Source organism: Anastrepha obliqua, chromosome 1 (genome assembly GCF_027943255.1).
Source record: "Anastrepha obliqua isolate idAnaObli1 chromosome 1, idAnaObli1_1.0, whole genome shotgun sequence".
NCBI lineage: Eukaryota > Metazoa > Arthropoda > Insecta > Diptera > Tephritidae > Anastrepha > Anastrepha obliqua.
Window position 1 is genome coordinate 66,632,084 of NC_072892.1, and position 18,879 is coordinate 66,650,962.

The 18,879-nt window shown below is 36.0% G+C and overlaps 1 protein-coding gene across 3 annotated transcripts in view; it reads left to right on the forward strand.

Annotated features, from left to right (window-relative positions):
- LOC129248734 (katanin p60 ATPase-containing subunit A-like 1) overlaps nucleotides 1-18,879 on the forward strand; it is a 51,907-nt gene that overhangs the window by 29,156 nt on the left and 3,872 nt on the right. For 2 of the 3 annotated variants that reach the window (XM_054888360.1, XM_054888354.1), the window contains exons 2-3: nucleotides 17,049-17,305; nucleotides 17,370-18,476. In XM_054888360.1, coding sequence (XP_054744335.1) covers nucleotides 17,049-17,305; nucleotides 17,370-18,476 — 1,364 coding nt within the window. The remainder of the gene's footprint in view (nucleotides 1-17,048; nucleotides 17,306-17,369; nucleotides 18,477-18,879) is intronic. The other variant, XM_054888365.1, reaches the window with a different exon arrangement.

Sequence of the window (18,879 nt, forward strand, 5' to 3'; positions counted from 1 at the left end):
GGTATGAGGTCTTGCGTTGTCGTGGTGAAACAAAACTTTGCGTCTATTCACTAAAGACGGTCGATTTTTGTTAAGTGCCTCATTCAGATTTGATAGCTGATGGGAATAATAATCAGCAGTTATCGTCTGGTTTGGTTCCAGAAGTTCATAATAAGCAATACCGGCCATTTCCCACCAAATAAACAGGTGAATCTTCTTTGGGTGAAGGCCATCTCTAGGGGTCGGTTCTGGTGTCTCATCTTTATCTAACCATTGGCGTTTGGGAACAGGATTATTATAAATGACCCATTTTTCATCACCAGTAATGATATGGCTCAAAAAACTTTCATTTTCAGGCCGTTGCAGCAGCTGAGAACACACATTCACTCTCTCCTGAAGGTTGGCGACGAAAAGTCTAAGCGGAATCCATTTTCCCAGCTTTGAAACCTTTCCCAACTGAACCAGGTGCCTGTGAACTGTTCCATGCGATGAATTTGACCTCTGATCTGTCATATCGATGGCAAATTTGGCTCAGCCTCCACGAGTTCGAGCAAGGCGTCGGAGTTAAAGACTTCAGGACGGCCAGCGCGCGGGGCATCCTCCACGTCGCAGTTACCACCTCGGAATTTCGAAAACCAGTTTTGCGCAGTCCTTACACTCACGGTATCCTCTCCGAGAACAGTGTTTATTTCTGCAGCAGCAGTTGTTGCATTTTTACCACTTTTATAAAAAAATACAAAATATGCCTCTTATACGAATTCGAAGATTACATTTTATTTTTTAACAACACGTGCTTCTATCCGCGATTAAAATCACTTGTTGAATGTACAATATATCAAAAAAAATATAAATAGCTGCGTTATATTCCGCGAATAATTTTTTGTATGCAAAAATCGTACTAAAGTGAAATTATGGGTAAAATACGCACGAACTTATGGACTGACCTGATATATTTTGTGCAGACAGCAATGGTTTATTGCGTGCTGGTCTCGATGAATATTTGTGGAGCAGTAGGGCACTGCTTCATGAGAGCAACAATACCACACTCCTCGTTAAGCTCCTTTGCAAGTGCTCTCAAGGAAATTCTTGGGTTTTGATACAATTTTCGGGTCCTTTCAGACAATTCCTCAACACTTTTACCCAAGTGGTACTTATGATATTATATATTATAATAATTGCGTAATATCAAAGGATAATCGTTTGTCAGGCATTTAAAACTTGAAGTCCGAATAAAGCAAAAAATTTTCACTGAATGATAAAACGAAAGCATCAAAGTGATCATTGCAAAGCAGAGATTATGTAAATCGAAGAGTAACACAGAAATTGAAAAAGCAAAATGTAAAAACAGTTTATTTACAGTATCGAAATAGTATCTTATTTTTTTATTGCTTTATTAGTTGTTTTTCCAAATAAGTGTTTTTTTATTAAATCCCTTTAAATATGAATCAGTAAAAAAAAGAAGTCAAAGATAAATAATGAGTGCTATTTTTTTGCTATTGAAGTCGAAAAATTTAATTTATTGGCTATGCCAAACTCATTCCGGACATACTGTATAACACCTAGCAGTCTGTTTCTCATAAATTGAACAATTTTATAGTCCTGGGGTGTCTGGTGCCATTCCTCGAAAAAAACATTTTTCCGCTCTGCGTGACCTTCTGGGTATTTTTTTTTTCAACTTTTTTTAAATATGCCCACAAATTTGCTATTGGGCTTATATCCGGAGTTTGGGCTCATATATCAAATACTTTGGTACAATAAAAAGTTTTAGATCGTTGACCTGGTAGAATTAAAACTGAGATTTGTTGTCAACAATGAAGCCACATTTTATCAAATGGCCAATTCAAATATTGTCGTACATCGATCTTATCTATACTAATATTATAAAGAGGAAAACTTTGTTTGTTTGTTTGTTTGGTTGTAATGAATAGGCTCAAAAACTACTGGACCGATTTTAAAAATTTTTTCACCATTCGAAAGTTACATCACCCACGAGTAACATGGATTATATTTTATTTTGGAAATAGGGCTCGAGATATAGGTCAAAACGTGGACCCGGGTAACCTTCGGACGTGTATGTACAATATGGGTATCAAATGAAAGCTGTTGGTGAATGCTGTAGTACAGAGTATTTTTCATGCCGCTCCGTGACTAGGGTCTCGAGATAGAGACCAAAACGTGGACCCTAGAATGTGTTTGTACAATATGGATATCAAATTGAAGCTGTTGGTGAATGCTTTAGTACAAAGTATTTTTCATCACGCTCCGTGACTGAGGTCTCGAGATAGGGACCAAAACGTGGACCCTAGAATGTGTTTGTACAATATGGATATCAAATGAAAGCTGTTGATAAGTGCTTTAATACGGGGTAATTTTCATACCTATTGATGACTAGGGTCTCGAAATATATGCCAAAACGTGGACCCGCCATGTCTTTGCACCGAATTAAACCAAACTGGCACACATTGTTAAGTAGGTATTGAAGATGGGTTTCGTGAAGTTTGGTTGTAATTCGGAGCACTGGCAACGGGTACAGCGTTCTTTTGAACCAGCCATAATGTCGCTTACTTTTTTAACGCTTGGGGCGGAACTGAACTGTCAAATTGACAGTGTGAGTTACAATGTGTCAATATTTCTTTCTGATTTGAATGCCATAAGGAAAAAACGTGAGTGCAACATGTAAAAATTGTTTGTGAATTTTTTTGGAGTGGATTTTGGAACAGTGAATAATTTCTTACGAAATTTGAGAATTTAATGTGAAATCCGAATGAAATTATGTGTTCGTGGAAAAAAATTTTTTTTCGTTTTTTTTTTTTGAAAAATATAAATGGATAATGGTTAAAAAAGCTCCAATGCTTAATAAAACTTATAAATTGAAACGAAAAATTCATGGATGATCAGGAAAAAAGACGATTGTTTATTCATATGCGTTGATTTGAAATTTAAAAACAATCTTCTTTTTTCCTGATTTTCAATTTATATTTTATATTTACTCAAAAAAAAATAGAAAAACAAAAAATATTGTTTATGCCAAAGCACTTGAATAAAGAATAAAGAAATAAATAATATGAAAATCATATATTTTTTGTTCTAAACCATATCTATTCTATTTTAGTGTGCCCAGCGAAGGGGGCCGGGTTTGCTAGTTTTCTATAAACACCAAATCAGCCATTCCCTTGTTGGCTATGCATCACCACCCCATAACTGAAAGTATGCCAAATTTCACTGTCGGTGTAATATTTTGCCTTTTCAGTGTTTTTAGTGCTGCCTACCCTCTCTATTTGGTCCCTCATTGTACATAATACAGCATGATTTTAGTCTCATCGCAGTATATGTATCGCTTCATCCTAGTAGATATTTGGTTGAGCTAAGTACGTAGTCGGTAGTAAAAGATAACCGCTTTTCAGCCAAAGGTTCTTTCAAGCAACTCGAAAAGCATAATTGGGCTTTTGCAAAACTTGGCGAAATATTTCATGAGAAGCTTCGATCCCACACTCATCTCTAAGATCGCTGGCCAGATTTTTTGTCGAAATCTGCGGGTTTACCGCTAATTTTCTCAACAAAGTAGGTTTGGCGCGGTTAGATATTTTCCGTGCTCGTCCACTTGCAGATTTTGGCTCTAGCCTATTTTCATTTTTGACACGATTTATTTAGTTTTAATGCTTAGTTTTTTTTTTTAGTTAGTTTTGTATTTTTGTTTTTGCTTTGATGTATATAAAACGCTTACCGTTACGAAGTGATGGTATTGTAAATATATAAGTTAAAATTATTATTTTGAAAGGCTCTCCAAATTCAATAAAAAGCGATATTTTCAGTTAAAGAAGTACAAATAACTTGAATATCATAGTATGTCAAAATATTTTCTCGATAAACTGTACGTACAAATCAGTGCAAAATCCACATACATCATCAATCACATCAATACTAGCACGCCGGCGGCAATAGATATGAGTGTTAGCAAAAGCAAACCAGGCATACGATATTAATTACAAAACATATAAATTGAATAGCATGCGACTTCATGAAAGGAGTTCACTGTAATTATTGTACTTGCATTAATAATACCATCTCTGGTTGCGCTAGTTTCTTGCCAGTAGCAAATAAATAATTGCCCACTAGAGTACAACTTTCCCTCCCATAATATATAATAAATAACTCCACATACCTTCTATTGTACTATCTTCATCTTCTCCAGTGTAGATATAATATATTTTTATCTCGAATCTAGCGTATAATAAACCTAGTATAATATAATTATTTCCTTTTCTCGTCTTGATATATAGTATTAACCATTTAAAACAATAGCCGAAGGCCTTAGCAGCCAGTGCTTGTTCCTTTTTTTTCTTACCTTTAAGTGGAATAATTATTTATAATTGTTACTCTTTTCAATAAATAAAAAAATAAAATAAATATTTTGGTTAAGCTGCTCTCTCATTTGTACGAGCATTTTAAAAGTGTCTAGTTGCTATTTGAAAACAAAAAAACCGTTTCTAATATTTAATTAATATTTTAATTTTATATTTATTTAATAGCAGACAAAACCACTCGGCAACAGGATTCACTTGGAAACATTGAAATGCAGCAGTGCGCCACATTGCCTAAGGAATAGATTTTGTTAGCCGTCAGCCATGCAGAAATATACAAAGATTTTATTGGTTTGAGAATAGTCATTAACCCAATTTCGTAAGCAAATACTAAGCAGTGGAAATTACCCAAAACGAAAATAAGGAAAAGTCATTATGACTAAGAAATTATTTAGAGCATTAACTCACCACACAAATTTGTGTTGTAGTTACCAGGCAGCATTGGGGAAAAAATTATTAAACCATAATTCACATTTTGGAATTAATTTGGTAGATATTTGAAAATATCGTTTTGTTAAATTACCGTTACAGGAATTTTTCCGACTGCAGTAATTATTTACTCCACTTTATAAAAAGTGTGTAGGTTCGAATCTCCGAGCATAAAACACCAAAATTATTGAAAAAGTTTTTTCTAAGCGTTCCTCGGCAGGCAATGACAAACCTCCGAGTGTATTTCTGCCATGAATAATCTCCCATTTGCCGTTCGGAGTCGGCTTAAAACTGTAGATCCCTCCATTTGTGGAAAAACATCAAAACGCACACCAAAAATAGAAGGAAGAACTCAGCCAAACACCCAACAGAGGATACGCACCAATTATTTATTTATTTTACTTTGAAAAAGTAGATAAAAAAGAAAAAAATAATTAAAGACTTATGTCACTGCTGTCATCCATCTACGAAATTTTTGAAAAATCAATAAAAGGCACAATTTTATTCCGCCTGAAGAAATTAAATTTCTTTAGCCCTTTGCAATTTAAATTTCGATTTGACCTCTCAACTCCTGCTCCTGTAAACTCTGTTTCCTTTATTTACTTGTAAGATAATTAAAGGAAGAAAGCCTGCAGTGCCTTATTTGTTGATATCACAAAGTCATTTGATAAGATCGATATGCAGATTCTTGCAGATCAGCTATACTCATTGCGATTTCAGGGTTTATTCACAGTTGGTTCAAATGTTACTTATCCCACAAAGCTCAGTCCTTATATACTAGTGTATATTTAATACTTAGTTTGGGGAAAAAGAAATTCACTATTTTCTCGGTAGATGGCCGCACCGATCGATATCTCGTAAAGTATCGATCAAACAATTTAAAGTTTATGCTCGTTGAGAAGGTGACATTTTACACTAAACAAATTATTGAGCTGTTTTTTGTTTGTTCCAATCAGTTGTGAGTTACAGGGTATTAGCGGTACATTTTACAGATTTTCTTTGATAAAGGCGAAAAAACAAGTCTGACCGCTAAAATTGTAAATTTGTGTTTATGGTGCCGATACTGTATTAGCTAATTTCGTCCAATTTTGGTTTCGCCGATTCCGTTCAAGCATTTTTGATGTTAAAGATTCACCTCGCACAGGCAGGCCCGTCGTCGAAAATGTCGATAAAATCACAGAAATAATCGAAGTTGCTCGACATTTTAGTAGTCGTAGCATCGTCTAGGAGCAAAAAATTGAGCATAAAATATTTTTAAATCATTTGCGCAAAGCTGGATTCAAAAAGAAGGTGCCACACCAATTAAGACCACAAAACATGATGGATTCAAATTCCATCTGCGATGCCTTGGCCAAACGGAATGTGATCGACCACTTTCTTGAACAGATGGTGACTGGTGATGAGAAATGGGTCATATACGACAATATTGTGCGAAAACGATCGTGATCAAAGCATGATGAAACAGCTCAGCCGTGACCAAATCAGGACTAATGGCCAGGAAGGTTCTACTTTGTATTTGACAAGACTTGAATTGAATAATTTGTCGTTGAAAGTTGTTTCCGTATGGGCAAACACTTAAGCGTTTGAAGTTAGCGATTGACCAGAAACGACCAGAATTGGCCAACAGAAGAGGTGTTGTGTCCATCAGAATAACCTAAGGCCACACACATCTGTAGTGACTCGCCAAATCTTCGGCCTTTTAAGGGGTAACACCACTGTACACGCGTAAAATAAACACGATTTTTAAAGAATTTTTTTGTATAGAAGGAAAGGGAAAACAATCACTCTGATTTGGGAAGTTATTACTTATATACTAAAATACAAAACTACAAAGTTTGATCGAAAAATTTTACAAAATGGCGGCATTGGAGACATTTTTGTAATGTGGTTTCTCTTGAAGGAGTTCCGGGGCACGCAGCACAGAGGTTGCAAATTTTAATCTGGAACAAAGAAACATTTTTTTTTCTTAATCTAGATAAGAATAGCTAGAGAAACATTTAGGGGATTTAAAAAATATTTATTTTTGTGGAATTAGCAAGCATTTGAAGGAAAAAACTCTATTTTGGACTAAAAAAACGGCACTTAAATAATTATAACAATCGTTTAAATTAATCTATCGAAAATCCCCTACGCTCTTCTCTTAAGAAGGTTATTATACAGACGTAGTGAAAAACCTGATTAAAAATATTTAAAATTGTTTGAGTTATGCTGCGTGCCAGTTTCAGAAAACGTGTTTTGAGAAAAACGCGTTTAAAGTTTGGAAATTTGGAGAAGTCGTTAGGTAGCAGTCACTAACGCTTGGTTAAAAGCTTAAAATATTTATGAAATAAACTTCGGTAACGTACAAAACTTTTTGTTCTCTATTTTAAAAGGTTCAAAGAATTTTTTAAGCTTATATGGATAAGTTCGTGCGGTTTTACAACAGATGGCGTAACTTGATTATTATTCCATCGATCCACATTTCCAAACATTCATTGGAGAGCTACTGTCGTAAGGCACAAACGTCAGTATAAGTTTTTTATTTGAAGCGTAAACAACAATATTTTTACCACACTTGAAAATGTCGAATTTCGTGCCAAATAATGTGTTTTTGCGGGGAATTCTTCTTCATTATTTTAATATGAAGAAAAAAGCAGCCGAAAGTCATCGTATCTTGGTGGAAGTTTATGGTGAGCATGCTCTAGCTGAGCGAACGTGCCAGAAGTGGTTTGCACGCTTTAAAAGTGGTGATTTTGGCCGCGCCGCCAAAGTTCATGGATACCGAATTGGAGGAATTGCTCGATCAAGATCCGGCTCAAACGCAAGAAGAGGTTGCAAAAACTTTGGGAGTTGATCAATCAACCATTTCCAAACGTTTAAAAGCCATGGGAATGATCCGAAATTCAAATTTCGAAAAAAACCGCACGAACTTATTCATAGACCTATAAAAAAAATCAATTTTTTGAAATTTCTACAGTGGTGTTACCCCTTAATGTCAGGACCTGGAACCAAGCGATTACTAACTTTTTCTCTCATTTCATTGCAAAACTTCCTGAGTGATGAGAAATTGGTGTCGAGATAAGATTGTGAAAATCGATTACTAGAGTTTTCCGCCAATAAGTACCAAGACTTTTATAAGGTAATGCCTTCCTACCTTTAAAATGACAACAAAGTATACAACAAAACGGTGCTTATTTGACCCAAATCGGACTATCCGAAACATCTTAAATAAAGTTTTGGATTTTACGCAAATGAATTTCTTTTCCCCAAACTATTACTTAACTGATTCGTAAATTCCTTGTTAGATGTTTGGCCTCTTTCATTGTTGTGCGTTCCAATGTTTTTTCAAAATTGGGGCACCTACAGTTTTATGCCGCACCCGAATGACAGTTGCTTTTTTAAGGGGGAATTTTTTCAGGGCTAAAGTTGTACATTCGGCATTGCCTACCGAAGGGCGAGCGCTACTACAAAAAATATTTTGTGTCACTTTATGTTTCGTGTTCTTAATGGACACCGAACCCGACACCAATCGTGTATTAGTAACGCACAAACCACTAGACTACGGCGGTCGACATAGTCATTTTATTTGACTTTTTATTGCTACAGTTTCCTTAAGTTTTCTGTGATTGTTTGCACGGAGAATTTTGCTAATTAGTCCACAAAAGTGTGCTTGAGGTATTAGCATACTCATATATACACTCAAACATGCATACCACACGAACTTCCATGCTCATGCAACAAATACGATGTACTACATATATTTGTGGCTTTCTTAGATGAAACGCAAAGGATAAAATTACTCAGGTGCTATGTATGTATGTGTGCAATTCTGTTTAAGCTGCTCGTAAATTAATATTTCAGCGCCACACCAATAAAACCTTATCGAATTAGGTGCATCTTTACGCGGCTTTCATTAAGGAAAAAATACTTAAGGAAAATACCGGTTGGAAATAAAAATCAAACGTTGATTGCCGGCTTGCTGAGCATGGAGAAGTTCATGTGAGGCGGGTAAGAAGGGACGGAATAATCGTATGGTGGACGAAAGTGATTTTCGAATAGGCCGTAGCAATTGGTTTCTATTGTTGCTCTGCATTGTTGTTGTGCAATCACTCTATTAATACTTGACATGTTCATGTCAAAGCTTTGGCCAACATAAGTCAGTTCCAGCAGACCAACAAAAAAAGTTAGGAGTAGAGTAACAAAAGGCTCAGCAAAGAGCTCAATAACCTGGCAATACGTAACAGAGTTTATTGAACTCGGCGCAGAGGCAATGTGAATATTTTTAAGAACACATGTATGTATGTAAATGGACTCATATATATGCATACATATATGCAGATAGAACGTTACATATGTACATACTTGTAGCTGCATAAATACTTAAAAAGTCATATTGAAGGTATTCAAAGCATTGACTTCGAAGTGGCTTCACATTTTTTTTTTTTTTTTTTTGTTTTCTTATCGCTTTTGCATACAATATGTATATACGAGGGTTGCCTTACATATTTTGCGTCCAATAATGAAAATATAGAAAAATAATAATGAAAATTGTTTTATTGTTTTCCAAAATATTCTCCTTGAAAGTCAATACACTTCTGCATTCTCTTAAACCAATTTTCAAGGGACTTTTACACCTCAGAAGTGGATACCTTTGAATTGAGTTATTTAAAGCCGTTGAAGAGCATTTTATTTTTGTTGTTCGTTAGGAAAAAGAAGTCATTAGATGCGAAATCAGGGCTGTAGGACGTATGTCTTATAATTCCGATTTTTTGAGTGCTCAAAAACTCTCTTGTATGAGCCGATACATGAGAGTTCGCATTGTCTTGATGAAAGATGATTCGTCTTCGGCATTTGGATTTCTTTAGTTCTCTGAAAACTACTGGCAAACAAATGGTTGTGTACCAGTCTGGCACTCGACAAGTAGCACTAAAGTGATGTTTTGATACCATTATGAGACCTCCAACAGGCAGACAGCCAACCAAAGCCGTTGATGTAATGGAGGATATTGATGGGATTTAGGTTAGAGCACTGCCCCAAGCTGTCGAAGAAAGGAGCACCCAGTGGCCTTAATCTCCTAGCTGCCAAGTCCGCACATTTACAAAGAAAGTGCTTAACAATCTTCTTAAAATATTAAACTCAGAATAGACTATTTTAAGTTTCCCTTGCAGTACAGTTGCGACACGACCAGATTTCCGAAAAAACAGGCGACCATTTGCTTCGAAGTGCTTCTTCTGCGCACTACTTTTGTAGGATTAAGTCCGTCTTGAAAGACACATGTTGTTTTGTTTCTGACCCATATGCATAGATCCAAGATTTGCCACCCGTTACGATGTCGTGCTTTGAATTCCCGCAGCTGAATTTCTTCAACATTTCTTTACACCAATCGACACGAGTTCTTGTTTTGGGCCAATGTTAAATTATCCTGTATCCAACAAATCCTCTTGACGAAAAAATGTTCATGCAATATGGAATATATGCTTGTTTCACTAATGCCCAAGGATGTCTCTATCTCGCGATATGTCACATGACGATCTTGTGTTATCAATTCAGGTACGGCTTTGATTTTTTTTTTTTTTGCACAACAACTGTATTTGGACGACCGTCACGAAATTCATCCTGCAAGGATCGACTGCGGCGTTAGAACTCGTTGTACTATCGTTTCACCAGTGACTAAATCAATGTGCTTAAATGGCAAACAGTCGAAAATCATAATAAATAATAGCACAAAAATTTTCCATAGTTAATTCCATCATCATAATTAATTTTTGGAAGCACAAATGCAGTCAGCATGGCTCGATAGCGCCCGCAGGGTAGAAAGTAAAGAAATAGGGGTCGATGATGCCGCCACTGCTCTATGAACTTTGCGAACAGATTTATTTTTTTCGTTGCTCTGCCGTTAAACGATTCATGACGGCCTTTTTTGTCTTCTTGATTGGCGCTATAACTGCTTATGCGATTTTTGCCGAGTTTAACAAAGCGCGTCGGTCGTTTCTTTCTCGTGCTAACCGTCGCCTGTTGGACACACCAAATGAAGCCGAGTCCTTCTTCACCTGATCTCTCCAACGCAGAGGAGGCCTTCTTCTTCCTCTACTACCATTAGCTGGTACCGCATCGAATCGAATACTTGCCAAACCTTACTAAGTAGAAATGTCAACACAGTTTGTCATTCTCAGCTGTCAAATCATAATTGTCGATACCGATAGAACGCCATGCAGCTAAAAAAACACCCGATATAAAAATCAATTCAACTTATCAAATACATGTATTTAATATTATTTTTTTTCCATAACAAAATACAGTTAGCCAAATTTTCAGCATAAAAATCTCCCTTTTTGAGGAAAAACAGCTTTATTTCCAACATTTATTGAGATTTAAACTTTTTGTTTAAACGTAAGTTTGCAATACCTTTTTTATAAAGCAGCTGAGTTTGTATTTTGGTGAAGAATTGTGTTTTTTGAGTATGAAAAAAATCAACAGTCAAAAAGACCGACACACACAGCCTGAAGGATAAATTACATAAAGTTTTAACCCACAATATGCAAACTTCAGGGTTAATAAAAAACTTATAATATGTCAGTAGCTTTAATTAAGGTAATTTATTTATGTTCAAATGGTGGTGACAGAGGTTATTACCAGCAGACAACTTTCCAGTTTCTAGCAGCCATCCAGCCAATAAGTCTTGCAGCCGGATGGTGTTTCTCATCTGCTAGTTTGGTATGAAATAAATATACATGGGTCACGCTTGGAGGATAATACAATAAATGCTTTATTTTTTTAAGATCCTTCTTTAATCAAAATAAATTGTCATTGAATTCTAAAAATAACTTCGCTATTACATTTAAAATACAACAAAGCAAAGCTTCATTTAATTTTGGTACATCTCGTATGCCGTGATTAAAAAAACCGAAAAACCCCGGATCAGTAAAATCCCGCAAAATGACATCTCTAATACCATGTATGGAGTAATATACTTATACATATATATCATATGTGCATATGTTTATGTAGCCATTATATTTGACGTCCACTTATTTAGCTACTTATTATATTTTGTATCAAATATTGTTGTCGCTTTTACATGCACACATACATATATACATAGTTTACATATATTCCCACGCGCTCACTTTGCTTCGGCTGGCTTGCATGCCATGGCGCATTTTTGTTTTTTGTCACGATAATAATGGCGGCCGACCCATGTCTCGTGTCTAGACCGTACTGACCAACCGAGCTGTTCCCTACGGCAAGGGAGTCGATCGTTTGCGAGTTTACAATTTTCATCGCTTTGTTTTTTGTTTATCTATATAGTGCCTACATAGCGGATTGTACATTAAACCAGAAATATTTGCGTGCCAGCATATTTATGTAAGTAGGTGGTGGTACAGGTACACGGGGTGGAATATCAAACATTTTTCTAAAAATTCGTTTATTTGCATAAAAGTTGTGAAACTACTCTTGACCTTAGTAGGAAAATGGGCTTAATGAATGGCCATATTCCTGTAAAAGTATTTTTATTAACTGCTACAAATACTTACATACATACAAATGTAAGTTAGTGCATTTTTATATGCAAGGGTGTATCCAACGTGTCACAAAGGGGAGCAAAAATGAATATTGGGGTATTTATTTGCAGAGTTATAAGCATATAAAAATCCTAAATGAAACGAAATGAATTTTTGCGATTTTTTCGGGAGCTCATCTACATATGTAAAACAAAATATAAAAATCCATTCTTTTCGAAGGTGGCTTTATTAATAATTTCCAACGTTGCATAATTCTTAAAACTAAGTTAAACAATATGAACAACGTGAAAAATATTGGTTTACATAATGTCATTAAAGAAAAGATCAGCTAGTAAGGAAGCAAATTAAGAAACGTGAAAGAGAGATGTGAGAAAGTAAGTAGGAGAGGTAAAGAGAACGTGAGTAAGAACGTGTGTGTTGTTGGTAGTGGAAGCATGGGTATGTGACTATAAGACTCTTCATATAAAAATTATCCAGTAACTTACTTTCCAAGAATTCTCTCTCAAAGAGAAAAATATCAAATAAAGTACATGAACGCAAAACCAGTAACAATTTACATGGTTTAGGGCGAACCGATGAAATTGTTGGTGGGAAAAATAAAAAAAAATTAACTTTTTTTTCAGTTGAGACAGTTGCAACTTGCCCTCAAAATGTAATGTAATGTAATGTCTCTCACTGTAATTTCCCCACATTTTCAGCAACGAACTATTTGTGGATTTCTATCAGCAAGCACAAAACTTGATACGAGTAGAAAAAATAGATTTACAATACATGGTTTATATTCTTAAAATTACTTAATTTACTCTTAAGGAGTCATTTCGTCGTTGTTGTTCTAAGCCTAATCTTTACTCTTCTTAGAGTGCTGAAAGAACGTGCCACTGTAGCTATAGTGCAAAGCATTGCTAGCAAAATTTTAAGCCTCGAATTGCTGCGAAAATCTATCATTTAAGGGTGACATTAAATAATCCTCATGAGGCAAGAAATGGATCGCTAATAACTCTATGCATCTAAGATCATACATTTTTAAACAGACGAAAAAATCAAAATGCTCGCGAAAGTATTGGCCAAATATAGTCCCTCTGACGTCAGGAATTGTAAGTACTAGGTTGTTCAATTCGTTTTGTGGTTCGATAAGGACTAACCTAAATGACTAGGGTATAGATGTTCAGAGAGACTATACTGAATAATAAATTGTATAGGGTGATCAATTAAGAGGATTTTTTTTCATTTGCGTTTTTTTTACAGATCGCGCGCGAGTTGTGGCAAACTGTCATCGTGGATTTGTTGAACAGCGTTTGGCATTTCATCATGGAAAGACTCACACCGCAACAACGTCTACAAATTGTTCAACTGTATTATGAAAATCAGCGTTCTGTGACAAATGGCCGCAACGTAACTGTGAATGATGCTCGCTACCGTACCATGATATCGGATTTTTTGCTACCTGAAATTGAATCTAATGATCTCTACGACATTTGGTTTCAACAAGACGGTTTCAAGGTCTATGCTGGTTGGTTTCAAGGTCTATGCTGATAAACCAGCTACGATTGAAGTTCTGGAAGCCAACATTACGCGTGTTATTCACGACATACCAGTCGAAATGCTCGAACGAGTGATTGAAAATTGGACCTTCAGAATGGACCACCTTAAGCGTAGTTGCGGCCAACATTTGAATGAAGTCATATTCAAAAAGTAAATGTCAAAGAATGTCCTTTCAAATGATAAATAAAGGTTTTGAACATAATTTACATTTTTGTTTTTTTTTTTTTAACTATTGAAAAAAGCACCTCATGATTGATCACCCTATATTTCAAACCACAAAATTGTGTTGTGACAGCTTATCGAGCCGCAAAACTTATTGAACAACCTAGTATTTATTATGATTAATTCCAAACATTATTTAAAGTGAAAAGTAACATAATTGCGTTTCAGTGCAATCAAGAATACTAAAATGGGTATCAATGAAAAAATTCTCTGAAATTGAAAAAAATAAGAACGAATAATTATTAAAGATATTCTCTTGCAATTTTACCATCCTTGAAAAAAGTACTAATTTTTTATCATAAATTATTAAAGTTAGAAGAATTAAATTCGAGGATTTAGTATTGTCCTTAGTCCTTAACAACTTTTTTTTGCAAAAATAACCACTGGAAATTTTCAAAGATATACTTCTATATAATATACGGATACAGTTACTTTGTTTTAATTTTTGTTTTCACATCACATTTTTTTTACAATTTGTGACTAGCGCTAATAATTATAAGGTTGCTGTGTTAAGGGTGCTCAATTGTTTCTTCGTCTTCGCAACCTCTACAACTTCTGCAATATTCATAGGAGAAAATTCCTAGTCTCAGGAAATGCCTTCCAGATACCTTCGAGATATCCCCTCCTGAGAGGCTAAGTAGTGCCTTTGTCTTTTTCTTGTTTACTTGGGGCCAAATTAAAGAGGTATTCGGCATGGTAATTTCAATAGAAGCCTTTCCTCCTACTTCAGCGACGTATGTCAATACCTATATAATTGAGTAGTCGATCGGTAGCCGATCTCTCCATTTTTACCTGATAAAAAATTTGTTTTACAAGTATATGTTCGGCGCATTTAATAATGTTATTGTCCTTCGATTGCATGGCGTTCGCTACCGGCTCAATCACAGCATATAAGATGTATTCTTAGCATCCGACCTGCACAAAAAAACTAGGAAATTTAGCGAATTACGTGGAAAGCAACAACTCATAATATCGTACTTGAGTCGAGATAATTGGTTTAAGTTGAAAACGCATAACTATATTGCAACCTGATTAATACTTTTGTGAAATAACAAAAGAGAATTTGTGTTCCAAAGGCTGGAAAGTACTTGGAATATTCCAGCTAAACTTCAAACTGCTTAAGGTAGTAGTCTGGTCAAATACTCATTTTTTAAAGATATTTTTTTGGGAATTTTTTTTTTAAGAAAATAAAATTCGATCTTTTTGATTTTATAGTATGTTATTATTGACATCAAATTGTATACAAAAACAATTTTTTTTTTTTACATATTTTTTTGTAGTAGTGTGGCACCAAAGTAAGCGTGTCAACAGGATTTTGGCTCTTCAGGACATCTGAAACGAAAAAGTTAAACTGATTATTATTCTGTAGGCTTGTCATTCTGGCAGGTGCTGCAATGGGAAATGTTTTTTGAAAAAAATAACAAAATGGCGGATTTTTGAAGAAAAGGTATGTTTTTCGGGTGGAAATCAGACTGTGGTATGGAAAATTAGGGCTGAAAAGAAACGAAAGTAGCACCTGCCAGAATGACAGTAATGAATGTAAATGTAAAATATTATATAACCGATTTCCAGTTTATGTTCGAATTCTAAAAAATACAGCAAAAGTTTGAAAATAATGTAAAGGTTGTAAAATGATTGTTTTCTAACATAAGCATGTCCTTCTAAACTTAGTTTTTCCAATTCCAAAATTATTTTAGTAAAGTTTTCGTCTTAATGGTAGCATATTTTTCTGACTATCGCGTTTCACAAAACGAGTGAAGATTTGGCATTTACTCTCTGTAAATGGCAGATTCTTTAAAAATATTAATTATGTCCTTTATACTGAAATTTTATTAGGAAAATGGAAACAAATTAGCGAAAATTTGTTTGTAGATTTATTATTGTTTAATGAAATTTGTCATTGAGTTTATAAAAAAATACTTCTAGCTGTTATTATTAATTACAATGTTTTAGAAATAGACATATTTGACTACGCCCTTGTACTCTTATATATATCATATCATGCATTTCTGTTATATGTAAAATGTGTATCTTACTAATAGACACATTTACCAACACTATACATGCATATATATTTTTGTATGTATAATGCGGCCATTTGCGTCCTTACGAGTGATTCTAACTTTTTTATTTCACTAAAATTTGCTGTCATTCCCTTAATTGCTACTTTTAGAGTTCATTCCTGGAAGTTCATTGCCTTTTATGGGCGTATTTATGTAATAGCATAAGAAGGGAGAATATCTATAAATATGTATTAAAATTACAGTCTTGTCATATCAAGTCTGGTTGATATAAAAAAAGATGTCAGTCTTTATCACAATGGACGAACTGTGATTACTATCTAAGGGATTTCTTTTATCATTGGTATCTAGGTCCTAGAGGAAAGAGAATTTTGCCATTCTTCTTAATTTTCTTAATTCGAAGCGATTTTGAGCTAGTTCAATGAAGTGCGTCAGTCGTTTCTTCTTTCTCAAGCTACCTACTTACCTACCTACCAAGCAGATATCTTAATCTTCGTTTTCCAACTTCCGGTATTCAAATCGATTACTTTTAAAGCTGAAGTGTTTTTACCGATTCGTACAACTCCCAGTGTATTTCTGCCAGGAAAAAGCTCGCTATAAAAACCCATCTGCGGAGTCTGCGGCATCTTTTTTACGCAGCTTTTGTGGGAAACACTACAAAAAACTGATTAGGCATCCTTAAAAAGAGGGTCATCCGGTTCGGTGGTCAAAGTATAGCTACGATGCCAATGATTATATGAAAATGAATTCCTTTTGTGTAACGTGCCAGATCGGGATATATGAATTTTATTAAAAATGGACAATTTCCTAATGCAGCATTCATCCCATTAGAGATTTCTTAAATTTTTCTATATTGTCTGGAAAAACTATTCCTTATGCAAAAGCTCTATGTATTGGAGTATAAAGATGAAAATACATACATATACGAGTATAATTCTACTGCTCGGATTTCCAAACAAAGACTTACCTTGTTTTTCTGTACCATCTAACAGCACATCCACAACTCCGCCAACTGGGCTCTCGCATGTGGCACGCATGATGGACTCATTGATACTGGACCAATATCCACCATTCGCCTTTACTAAGATCACAACCACACACAGGCCGACACGTACTGGGAACATCAAAAAAACCGAAACCACACGCACAACCACATTAAGCGGTCTTTCGCCAAGCAGTTCAGCTACACTGGGTGCCGGTAGTGGCATTGCGACGGGGGGAATACGAAAAACGCGTATACCAACGCAAGGTAAATACAATGTCATCGACTGAATAATACGGTTGATTTCACCTATGTTCTACCTTTCTTCTAGAAGTTCCCCCACAGCCACGTCCCCACACAAATTTACCACCAACCGCGGGTTCCACAAATCCACTATATCAAAATGGCAATGGAGGAGCCAGCGGTACGGGCAGCGGTGGCAATAATACTCACATACAATTCCCAAATCATAACGACAACCGTTGGATCTCGTCGCTGCGTCGTTCACGCGATCCCGAACTCCAGCCGACACTGCCATCTATCAATTTGAGCCATCACGGCAGCGCACACAACGTAGGTGGTAGCTTAAGCAACAGCACCGACAAAGGACGCAGTTCGCGCAGTGTTAAAGCATCGGCTATGGCGGCGACTCGCAAGAGTCGCAGTGTCGAGCGCATACGTGCACGTAAGCTCACCACGCAAATTAAACTCAAAGACAAACCTAAGAAGAATTCAATTGATGAAAATTCCAACTCTGACGATCAAGAAATCACATCTTTGGAGGAGAACTCCACATCACAAAATACGCCAAAGAGTTCACCTAAAACGAAGACGAAAGTTTTCGCACCCATCGGCTATGAGCCACATTTGGTAGGCACACTGGAAAAAGACATACTGCAGCGTAATCCCAGTGTCAAGTGGAGCGATGTAGCCGGACTGAATGAAGCCAAGGCCATACTACAGGAAGCAGTTGTATTACCCATTATTATGCCAGACTTCTTTAAGGGCATACGACGACCATGGCGCGGCGTATTGATGGTGGGCGCACCAGGCACTGGCAAGACCATGCTAGCCAAAGCGGTAGCCACCGAATGTGGTACCACTTTCTTTAACGTCTCTTCAGCGACTCTTACCTCAAAGTATCGCGGCGAAAGCGAAAAGCTCGTGCGTTTGCTGTTTGAGATGGCGCGATTCTATGCGCCGAGTACCATATTCTTCGACGAAATTGATGCCTTGTGTACGTCGCGTGGCAGTGATTCGGAACATGAAGCGAGTCGGCGCTTTAAGGCCGAGCTGCTTATCCAGATGGATGGATTGAATGCGACGCTGCATGATGATAAGATCATCATGGTTTTGGCAGCAACAAATCATCCGTGGGACATTGATGAGGCATTTAGGCGACGTTTCGAGAAAAGAATCTATATTGCACTTCCAAATGGTGAGTTAATATTGAGGGGAAAACTTTATATTATATTTAAGTATGCTTGCCATTTTTGTCCCATTAAATCGAAATAAGTATACATATGTACACATATTTATATGTATACCGTTCTTGTAGACCCCAGCTTTAGTAAACAATGAGTTACATATCTCGACGAAGCTTAGGTGTTACTTTTGCATTTGGTGGGTTGGACGTTCTTCTCTTCAGAATAGTTCATCCCAAAATATCTCTTAACCATTCACACTTCAATCGGTCCCTCCAACAACGCTGTACCTAAATTTACCAAAAATGGTTTTCTCAGAAATCTGAAACGGTAGTTGCTGTACCTTCACGTTTAGAAATCTTATTAAGTGCCATGTACTTGGATCATCGCGTTCTGGCCAAAGGAAACGCGATACAA